The sequence below is a fragment of the Stigmatopora nigra genome, chromosome 15 (genome assembly GCF_051989575.1).
Source record: "Stigmatopora nigra isolate UIUO_SnigA chromosome 15, RoL_Snig_1.1, whole genome shotgun sequence".
NCBI classification, from domain to species: Eukaryota; Metazoa; Chordata; class Actinopteri; order Syngnathiformes; family Syngnathidae; genus Stigmatopora; species Stigmatopora nigra.
Window position 1 is genome coordinate 7,155,730 of NC_135522.1, and position 11,349 is coordinate 7,167,078.

Genomic DNA, 11,349 nt, shown 5'->3' on the forward strand with positions numbered 1-11,349 from the left:
AACACATTAACACTGCCAACGCGTGATAAATACTGTGTGCCTTTTCAAGTCAGTGGGAAAGAATTTTCAAGAATCTGTCGAGCGCGAGTCTGTAACCCCGGACAGGATATTACATCCATATGCCCCCCCACCCCCCTGATATGTTTCCAATCATCTTGCATTGCTGAGAAGCACTTGTGGCTTTTTTTTAACGTTGTCCTACAGCTGAACTCGTAATATCAAAGTACGCTGGCCGACAGTATACACGTGAGGGCGGTTCACAGGTAATCAGACAAACCAATAAGATGAACATGAATGCCTCTCTTCCATCTAGCTTTGAGCGCCACCGTTTATGAGCATTCCAAATCCCTCCGTCGAGTTCAATGTGGCAGCAAGCGAGCGCTCGGGGAGACCCTATTTGCTCGTTTGTCTGTAATCATCGGCGTCTCGCTGCACTCGCCTGTGTAACTCTGTCTGCGAGCCAGAAAAGCCGGTGCCGTAATGACGAGGGACTCTTTTACATTTCACAGTGCGCCATTGCTGCCTGTCAGTAGACATTCTCTTCATCCCCGCCTGCTTACTCGCTTGTCAGCGGCACACGCCAGATAGTCCGTAACACTGACGGCAACATCATACAAGAAGCTTGCCAGTTAAATATTACACCTTGAACTTAGTATCCAATGACTAATACTAGTTGTCTGAACGGATGGGTTTGGACACATGCCTGGAAGTCAACCATATTAATGGTCTCACAAATACTCTTCTATTCCGTGAGTTTCATGGCATAACTCAACTGGCGTTGAAGGCCTACTTGGATGGAAAATGTACACATGAAAAAGAATGGAGAAAGTCTGGACACTCTTTGAACTAACCACACTGCTCTGTCATTGGTCAAATTGACGTCATGATTCCATTACCTAAATGTTGGTAATATCGGCTTGTGGTACATTCAATTTTAAGCCTTTTTTTTGGGAGTTTGGTTTTGCAATATTTTGGAAAATTATTTGTTGGGTAGGTGTCGGCTGTTCCACTTGTCCAAACTCGTTGGCTGCCATTGACTGCGACAGACTTCCAAGCCACACTGAAGCATTCATTCATTGCCAGCTCTGACAATCCAAGTATATTCGTCGCCAATTGCTATTTTGTTTAAAAAAAAAATGTTGTGCGCAAATACTTTTTTAACATATCAAATTTCTGAATCCATGTTTCATAGAGAAATGGCAGCATTTTAAAGAAACCAAGCCATCTGCTACAGTTGATTATACACAAATGCAAACAGATAGAAGTAAGATTGTCTACTGAAAAGGTATGGGGTTTATTATTTTTGGTGGATCTTGAAAAATGTATCCAAATGCTCTTAAAAGGGGGTGCAATTAAAGGATTTGTTCATTTGAAAAATGGCTGGAAGTGAATGAGTTGTACACAGATACTGCACACTAAGCATAACCTGACTAATATTACTTTCAAGAGAGATTCATTGCTGTGCTGATTTTTGCCACTTTAACTTGCGAGAGAAATTATGATATATGAGCAGTGAATTCCAAACTAGTAGTCAATTACCATTCCATCTACAGCAAATGGCATTTGGGAACACAAAAAACTTCATGTGAAATCACAGTGTCATAAACCCTGTTTTGAACAGGGTCAACATTCTTTTTTCCTTGGTAAGGAAGACCACACTTTGCCTGATTTACGCCTGCCTTCCGCTTTGATCAGTAAGTCTGCCTGATGCAAAGATGCAAGTCTATTCGGAGTTGAACGAGGAACTAAAAAAGCCGACATCCTGGTGTCCCATTTAAAACTCCACTTCAAACCAATGTGTAATCTGTAGCGCTCCACGAGATGGAAGCGGCCTGATGCCATGTTTTAATGCGATTGAGAAACTGTGTCGTTTGCCTGCCTCCTTTTGGATGACTTCAAAAAAGTGGGCAACTGATGTGTGTGATGTTTTTTTTCCTCTCTATTATTTTTCGGGAAGGGATGGCAGAGCCTTTACTTTGACTCTTTCATCTGCTGGGTGAGTCACTCCCTCACCGCCATCGGGCCTGTTACTGCAAACTCCGATTTGCGTGGACTCAAATCAACAGACAACAACAGAGAACAAATCTTTCTCTTTGAAACAGACCCAACATAATATCACAACAGTCAAAGTTGAAACACATCAAAGCACGCCGACGGTTAACCAGGGTTAATCCACCTACGTCTCAAAAACTTGAACACTTTTTCTACCAAAAAATCAAATCATTTTCTCTGCCACCCATCATTTCTTTTGTCTCACGTTGGTTTGTCAGCACAAGGTGAACGCAGGTCTTCTTTGATCATCCTCTGGCCCATGTACTTCATCTTAATCCATGACCGAGGGTGTAATGTGATTTAGTGTATCTCCAAATGGCAGAGGACCGACCCTGTAAGTCAACAGCGACATAGTGGAGGCAAAGTCACACTGACAGTGATTGGGACCATGTACTCAAAGTCCTGATCGAGGGATTCACAAAGTTTTAACTCATTGGCTGTCATTGACGAATACTGACGACAAATTCATTGGAATTGGGACATAATTATTCACTGCCAGAAATGAGAGGCAGTGAAAAATGAGGGCATTTGATGTTAGATGGTGAGGGGAATAAGTGCATATAGGTCAGTGCCTCACATTTATAGGTCAACCTATCTGACCAAATGTGGATGGCTAATCTCCTCCGGCAGTTTTAAGTGCCACGGTCTGTCGAGTAAATCCGAGTTCCCGGACGCTTCTCATGTGCTATCAAGGCCGAGGCCTCCTGACCTTTTGTCACACACCATCAGCGGGGAATGAGCAGAGTGAAGCAAAAGCTTCATGTGAGAGTTATGTGCTTATGTTGAAGATAGGATTATATCTTCCTTCTTTTGTTATATTTTTAGGTTAATATTACTAATATAAACTTTACTCTTCTCTGAAATACTCGTACTTTTACACTAATTCTGGCAAAAAGGCCACTAGTTGCTCCTAAATAAGCAAACAAGGAATGTTATAGATCACCCCACAATACAAACACATGGTACATAAAAAACAAACAAACAGATCATGAAAATTCTATTAAATCATGAGCCATCTGGAGAGAATTCACCCCAAACAAAAGGCAATAACAAAGGAATTATTAACAACTTTTTATAAAAAGCTGGGAATACCAGCATCACTTCTATCTTAGTCCATTTGTCTCAGCATGGTCCTAACTAGCGTGATGAGTGATGCAATCAAAACAATTGGAAATAAGTGTTCTAGTGCCAGTAGCTATCTTGACATTGGTGCAAAAATAAGCATGCTACTGTGTCGCCTCTTTTCCCAGGACATTGATTACTACACTATAATTTTTTCTGTACTATTTTTCATTAAATCATTGAAAACTTTTGTAATATCAAGATAATTCATTTTCGAATATGTCAACAGTTAGGAATCCAGAAAAAATTGTAAGTAAAATAGATGCCCAAGAATCCTCTACCTACCATTTCACAATGATTGTAGGCAACCAGTTATTTAAGCCTATAGTGATTCAACACAAGCTTCTGCACCCCCAGATCTTTGTTACAGATAATGGATGTATGCCATATGGTTATTGTAATAGCTGGGGCAGTCATACTGACTCATTATAAATATATAAAAATGGTTTATAAATAAAGTTTTGGCACACTTTTTAAGAGAAAATGGTTTTGTGGAGGGGTGTTTGTCAGTTGGAGGTGGATAGAAACAGCCACAGCCTGTTGTGCACCAATGAAAGAGAAAAAAAAACTAAGATAAGGAGGTGGTGTGGGTGAGAGAGGGGAGCTGGAGCTTGACTGTACCCTGAGATGAGGCATCTTTATCAGGCGCAGAGGTGACTTCATAGGCCTATCAGTGGAGCACAGCGATTGGAGGGCACACATACATTTCCAAAGATAAAGTTCAATGGCAAATCCCAACAACTCCTCCCTACACACCTTCTCCTCACGTTCCCTTTTCCTCTATATACTTACTGCTAAACTAAAAAGCAGGGAACTAGCCTTCTTTTTCTTCTTTATCTTCTCTGATATTCTGTTTCTCATTATTTTATTCCTAACCCCCCTCCCACCTCTCCACCTCTGTCCCCCACTCTTTTAAAGGTCTTTGATGAGAATCCATTCATGGATTTAATGGATTTTTCGGGCCTTTTTTTCTGGAACGTGTTTGTAAAAAGGAAAAAAAAAACCTGGTCTGCCCAGGCTGTGCTTCCAAGAGAGCAGCGGACTGCAGAGGACAGCGTTTTTCGTGGGCATCAAATAGAAAGAGACCTTTTAAGCTTACCAAACAGGGCGATTGAGTCAATATAGATGTGAGGTCTTAGCTGACTTCAGTCCCATGTGGGAACAAAAACAGGGTGCAACAAAGTAGGAAGTTTTCTCTCGTCGGTATGGAGTTAAACTTGGCGACAGATTAGAAAGTAAGCGGAGGGAACGTGGGCACAACTGTAAGACGTTTGGTGATTTTTTTCTCTTCTTTTTCATAAGAAGCCTACACTAAAAAAAGAGAGGCGAAATCATTCATCTATTTGTAAAAAGTAAAATAGCTGATAGTGTTATCAGTGCAAGTTCAACATGGACCACTTTGAATCCACTCCAGATTCCCACACAAGTTAAAGATAAAAAAAATAAATAAAGCACCCTTGACGTATCCAAAAGTAGAAAACATCAGGGAAATGGGGAATGTTTCCCCTCTTTCAAATGAGAATTACCCTGTAATAAGCTCCTTCTCTTCCTCCAGTCCATTTCCTTTCTGGCTCTGTAGGCCACATGAAGCCAAAAAAGGCCTGAATTTGGGAGTTAATGCTGCACATCTGGTACATGGATGGTGTCTAAATGAAAAACTAAGGCTTTGATTGGCCCAGTTGGAGAGATTAACGTCTGATCAACACCACCTTAAAGTAGCTTCCTGACCAGGGAGCACAAAATTACAGCAGTTTCTTAAAAGGAGAGAAAGACATCAAAACAAACTATTTTCATATAATAGATACTCATGATTTGATGCTTCTACAATGAGGATGAAGGTATGCGGCCCGAAAAACCTTCTTTAATAATTTATTTAGAAAAAAACCCTTTGTTATATTATTAGTTCATTGTCGGCAAAGTCAAGGATTTAACATTTTTATCTTCCTTTTGAAAATTTCACTAATTTTGTTGAGGGGGCTTGGTGAATATGTTGGCTATAGAAATTGTTTGGGAAGCCATGTCAGTCAAAGTTGTAATTCTTTGACATAAAAACCAAACTTTGCACCAAAACACATTTTTAAGTAAGTTTACCTTCTCTTCAGCTGCTTTCTTTTCCTGCTGATGGCTCCTTTTGAGGTCGCGCAGTGTCCGTTCCATATCACTTCGGAGTGTCTCTTCCGTCAGGTAAAATCTTTTCCGCTCCTCCTCTCTGAGCGCCGCTGAGTCGGTCAGCTGTTGCTTGTGCTGGACTCGAGCCACCTGGAGATCCTCACGCAAACTAGACAGCTGGGCCTCCAAGTCCGAAATGGTCTGGAAAGATCACAGATGCAATTGTTATGGAATGAGACCATATGTGTGGCTAAGTATGAATTGATTCGATATGACATTTGTCTTGATAGTATCAGAATCTCTATTTGGGATTGTTAAGCAGAAAGGAGCCAAAATTTGGACTGCATGAAGGAAAAAACATGAAATGTTTAAATTTATTCTAAGTGCAGGGACCTCTAGAATGGTTGTCCACCTCTATTGACCTCACTCTTTTTTTTAACTGCTCACCCTTGACTTTGCACAGAAGTGCCCTCTAATAGCTGCCGGCATTACAAAGTGAGATTCTAACAAGAGCCACTGAGAGCTCAGAAATCGACAAGACTTGACAGATGTAATTAAGTCTGTCCTGAAGGAGTTTGGAACATGTCAAAACTTCAAAAGGAATCCATGCACATTTTGTCCAAATGGCAATACTTGGCTTGAATGATGAAGACTACTTGCCTGGCAGTCATCATTTGCTCAATGCAGGATGACAAGGTGCTCCAGCAAGAGGAATAAACAAAGGCACACAATACACCGTCCATAGACGTGCAATCCATTATGCCTAGAAGTGAATGATCAATCACCTATCTTCTATCGCTGTCCATGGTAGGAAATGATGGTGTAAATCTTCCTTAATACTTTTAAGGAAAATCCTTACTTGGGGATTTGTTATTTAAATTATTAGCTTCCAAATGCATTGGCTGAAACTGCCATCAAGATTGTACATTACATAACAAAAACAAAAAACGATCCATTTTGCTGAGGATTCACAGCATATTTAATTAATCAATCATGGTGGAGATGCAAATGGACTGTAGCTTAGCAAATACCTCATAATCTCTCAAAAGAGTACAATAATGGCTTTATCTATTTAATTAACTGCAATACACCATGTATTTCAGTTAATTATAATCAAGTTGCAGTAAATAGATAAAGCCACTTAAAGAAAACTTCACTGACGGGTTCTAAAATACAAAATACGTACACTTTGATTTTCAAAAACAACAGATTTATAGATCTTAAATGTTAATTTAGGCAAAATTCACACACAAACAAAAAAATTGCTAAATTTGGCTTTAACTCACAACAATTACTTCATATGTAAATAAAATGTTTAATACTCTCTAGTTTCATTTTTTTCCACACACATGCCGCAAAGCATTGATTGGGAATCACTCTCAAGTTGCCATGGCAATGACACAGACAATATTCTTATAAATAGTTGTTTATCAAACCCAAAATACACAAAAATGAGCACAGCTTTCCTCCCTGCATCTGCATTGCAAGTACTCTCCAACTATTGCATCTCTTCAATATTTGTCCTCAGTCTCTTTTGAATTTGTTTTTATTTCTGACTGCTCTGTTCACCCCTCACTCAAAATCACAAAGGACAACATAGTGTGAAATCTATTCCAAGGGAGCAATGGGAGAATCAACATGCTTTTTTGTGCTTTGTAGCAACACTGACACGCAAAGTAAATCCACTCATTAGAGCATTGCCCTTGCACTGTGACAGAAGCGGAAAACGGCATCAGTATTTTCCCACAGCGACATCGCCAGTCTTTTTGAGACACCTCACCCATCTGAGGGCAAACAACTATTTAATCTGAGACCCCAGGAGTCTTTCTAATTCTCTCATCAACAAATATGACTGCTACTAAAATGAAATTTTAGAAAATCAGCCAAGCCAAAGCCGTGACATTGGAGATGACATCCATAGAAATAAATACAAGAGGCTGAATGATAGCATGCAAGCGGGTGGAGGGTGATGTCGAGCTTTTCTACGGGTAAAAACAGGAGGGTTTGAAATCAAAGAATGTGGGTCAAGGTTTGTCAGCGCTGAAGAACAAAAGCATGAACAAACATCAGAGTGAAAAAGTGGATCAAGAGAAAGTATGACAATTTTTTTTTAAGAAAACATGTTATGCTGCACAAACTTTACTTGCTACATAGTATACACACACAAATCGAACAAGTTGTTTTTTTGGTGGGTGTATAGCCCCCAGTGCAGAGCAATGTGGGGGAAAATGAACAATCATAAATCAAACTTTTGCTTTCATACTTGGTTGCATTTTTTTGCTGTCAATTACAGCCTCATTTCAGGAACTTTATCATCACCAGATGCTGGATTTCATCTCTGGTAATAATTTGACAATGAGAAAACACCAATGGGATTGAAGTATTTCAGTTCGTCTTCAGCATGTGAAAAATGCATACTCAATCAAAGCAGGTCAGGGGATTGGCTTGATCATTACATATAGTAATATTTAGCATATTTTCCCTTCATTTTCTTCATGTGCTTGGTAGCACTTTCCACTATAAGGTCCTTAAACCATTTACTGCTATTGACGTCAATATAAATCCAATCCAATTGGATTATGGTAAAGTAACATGATCATGTACTGCCAGCTGTTCTAATTTAAATGGATTGAACTTCTATCAGCATACTCTGCTTTAAATAAATTCATTAAACTACTATATGCAAATATTTAATATTAGATAAGCAACTGAAATTCATATGCAAGTCTAGCCCTCACTTCATATTCACTTTAATGTTAGAGTGCTGTCAATCAAACAGAATCCACATGGTTTATATTCAAGGTCTGATGTATGCATATATCTAGCCATTGATATTTAAGCGATGATCAAATGCTACCGTGCAAGCTCAGTGAGACACTTGTCCACTGCTGCAAATCAGTAACTTGGCAATCCGAGATCTAAGGGAGTAGTCAGATAGTCACTGACAATACACAAGAACTGGAAAAAATCTGTATATTTGTGGGCCTTGTTCTCTTCATCACACTCATATTCCATAGTCTTTGTCATCTTAATTACATTCCCGGGATAGAAATTCTTTGAAAAATTGACAGCATCCGTATTTAGTCGAAGGAAAAGTCTCAAAAGACTGTCACTTGATGCTGTTTGATGACCAGATGGTGAATACTTTTAGGAGATATTATTCAAGACATGATTCGAGTAGGAGGAGAAAAAGAAAGAGCTATGTTATGTTATGTCTCGGCGACATTGACGGAGATTGACGTCTAATCCTTTTAAAATGGTTGTCTATTACATTTAGTGGGGATAAATGATGGTATGAATGAAATAAGAAAATTTGTTTTTGATGATATATGTTGAAAAATAATTACTGAAAAAATATGTTCATAGACGATGCTGTAATCCAATTATTAAATACATTTTCCAATCATAACAACTATAATGATAATAGATTACAAGAGAATGAATGTGAGCACCTTCATTCATTTTAGAATTTTCTAATTGATAATTTAAATAAATTCTTGATTAGACATTCATGAGTTTCGAGAGTGATGACGAATGGTATTATATGTTTTACATTTTCTAAAGTTGTTAAATTTTCCAACATTCAAATTTGGCAGGGTTGTTCATTCACTCACTGAGTTGAAATTGGGGTATTACTTTCACTTACATGCTATTTGCTAAAGCAACATTTTCCCTCAATGTATAAACACACATAATCCCCCCAATCCAGTTATCTTGTACATATTGTCTTCACTGTGCTGTCCATGGAATCCAACAATTTTTCAGTGAGCGCGCTTGCCATAGCATTTTGTAGCCACACGGGGGGTGAATCTTACAAATGACTGAAATATGTCCCAGTGTGACTCCCTAGCAGACTTCTTTGGTCATTATTGGCACCTCATAGGGAAGTGTCATGAATGCTATTTATGAAAAAAAATAAGTGGCACTCAGTTATCTCTCCTCACGGAGTACGACTGACATTTGATGCTGATTTTTTTGGCTTCTCTGTGGCACCTGTTCCTCTCCTCCTCCCACAGGACACAGATAATGATGCCCTAGTTGTATTTTTCTCTTGCTTGTGGCAGTGGTTGGGAGTAGTTGGGGAATGCAATATAACACAATCCATGGTTGTCGAGATGTTTAAAATAAAATTCCCAAATATTCCTGTTTGATCCTTGTTACTAGGGAGACTTTTACTCTTCTTTCTAAAACGGTTTGAAATACTAGAAGATGGGGACGATAACTAACTACTAATCATGTCTTAAAGCTGCATGAGCTAAATAAACTTCATTATGTACTGATTTAGAGAAAAAAAAACTTAAAATAATAAAAAAATATGCTTTATGGTATACTGTTTCCATACAAATCCATTGTGGTTCTTTGAAATGAATGAATACAACATTTTGGCTTATATATCAAAAATTCTGTGCTCAACTGAAATACATTGGATCTCACAAGTAGTGATGATAGATAGATACGTGATGTAAAAGATCCAAAGATCCCACATCGCGTGCCTTACATTGCCTCTGGCGCACAAACGTTTAAATTGTCTAAGGTGCTTATTAGTTATACATACCAGTAAAGCAGTAAAAAATAGAATAGGGCCCAATGATTCTATGCAGCAGCTTTATTTGATTATAATTGGAATACACTGCCACGGGAGCGAGTAATGTGACATACTCGAGGGATATTTGCAAAAACTATACTACTGTAATTGCTGTCTACATTTAAAAGGAAGCTGTTTTTGCTCAATTCAGTTTTTAAAAGAGGTATTTGAGACGTTTTGCTATCATGTGGCAGATCTAAATTTCTCTCAGGGTAAAGCTTGCTAAATTTTAAAAATAAAGGAAGCTTGGAACATTTTATAAAAGTCCAAAAGCGGTATTTGCCTAACAATCAACACAATCCTTTATCTGTATGAAACCTTAATAAATGCCAAATATCTTTGCTACTTTCACACCCAACACACAGCAGGTACCTGATCGCTATATTTTAAATTTTGGCAAGATGAAACATTTTTTTCCTAATAGTGTCCTGAAAATGAATTTGGAAAATAAAAACAAAACATAAAGGAATGAACTAAATTTACCGGACAATGTATGATGTACAAAAAAAACCCAAACCTGCCTAAATCCTTTATCCAGAGTATTGTGGATAAACTATCTTTTTAGAAAACCTTTTCTAATTGTGTACTGGTTCACCAAATGGTTTTCCCACAGAGCGAAAAGATAGCCTTACCTGAAGAGAAGAAATGAGCTAGGGCATTATAGGAGAAAGATTTGGAGTTTGGCCCTTCAAATGTTAAATACATTTAAAAAGATCCATATCTCACTGTTGCAATTGATTGTTATGTAGTGACACAAAGATACAACATTGCAAGAGTCCATGAGTAATCCAAAATTCTAAAGAAGCTTGACCATTTGAACCATGAATAGAAAAAGACCCTTTTCGTGCGCGCAACTCAACGTAAAAGATTAGTTTCCCGACATCTAACTCCAAATAGTTTCCAAATTTCTCTCTCTACAATCACAAAAAGTTGTTCTAAAAACATTTCAATAAAATCAAAAGTATAAATCGACTAATTTCTTTCAATTAAAAACTGTTCTTCTACCACGTGAATGACCAATTTTCTCACTCCGATGATTTCAAGCATCCTTTTAAAAATTTCTACGCCGGAATATGAATACCAAGGCTTGTAACCTGCTGTGCTTTTGAAACGGCAGGAAAATGGGGATCATAAAAAATAGTCGTCTACAGGAGTGCGGGCGGGTCAGCATGTGTGCAAACATGGATCAGTAGAGGACCCCCTACCTGGCCATCACGCTTTCTCCACTCCTGGGTGTGTTGCTGATGCGTCTTCAGGACGGCCCTGGCCTGACTCTCCAGGCTGCTCACCTCCCGCTGGCGCTCCTGGACAAGGCTGTCCTTTTCGGCGCAATGCTGCTGTTGAAGGCGCGTCTTCTCCTGATCATGCTGCACACGCTCCTCAGCCATCTGATTGGACAAGCGGGCAAAGAAGACTTCATCAGCCAACACACACTCGGCAAACCATGTCGTCATGACAACTTGTCCATCCGTCTGTCCGTC

At 38.8% G+C, this 11,349-nt stretch overlaps 1 protein-coding gene across 5 annotated transcripts in view; it reads right to left on the minus strand.

Moving 5' to 3' along the window:
• cep112 (centrosomal protein 112) overlaps positions 1–11,349 on the minus strand; it is a 69,676-nt gene that overhangs the window by 25,934 nt on the left and 32,393 nt on the right. For 4 of the 5 annotated variants that reach the window (XM_077735123.1, XM_077735121.1, XM_077735122.1 and 1 more), the window contains 2 exons: positions 11,074–11,256; positions 5,266–5,484 (listed from right to left, as the gene is read on the minus strand). In XM_077735123.1, coding sequence (XP_077591249.1) covers positions 5,266–5,484; positions 11,074–11,256 — 402 coding nt within the window. The remainder of the gene's footprint in view (positions 1–5,265; positions 5,485–11,073; positions 11,257–11,349) is intronic. The other variant, XM_077735124.1, reaches the window with a different exon arrangement.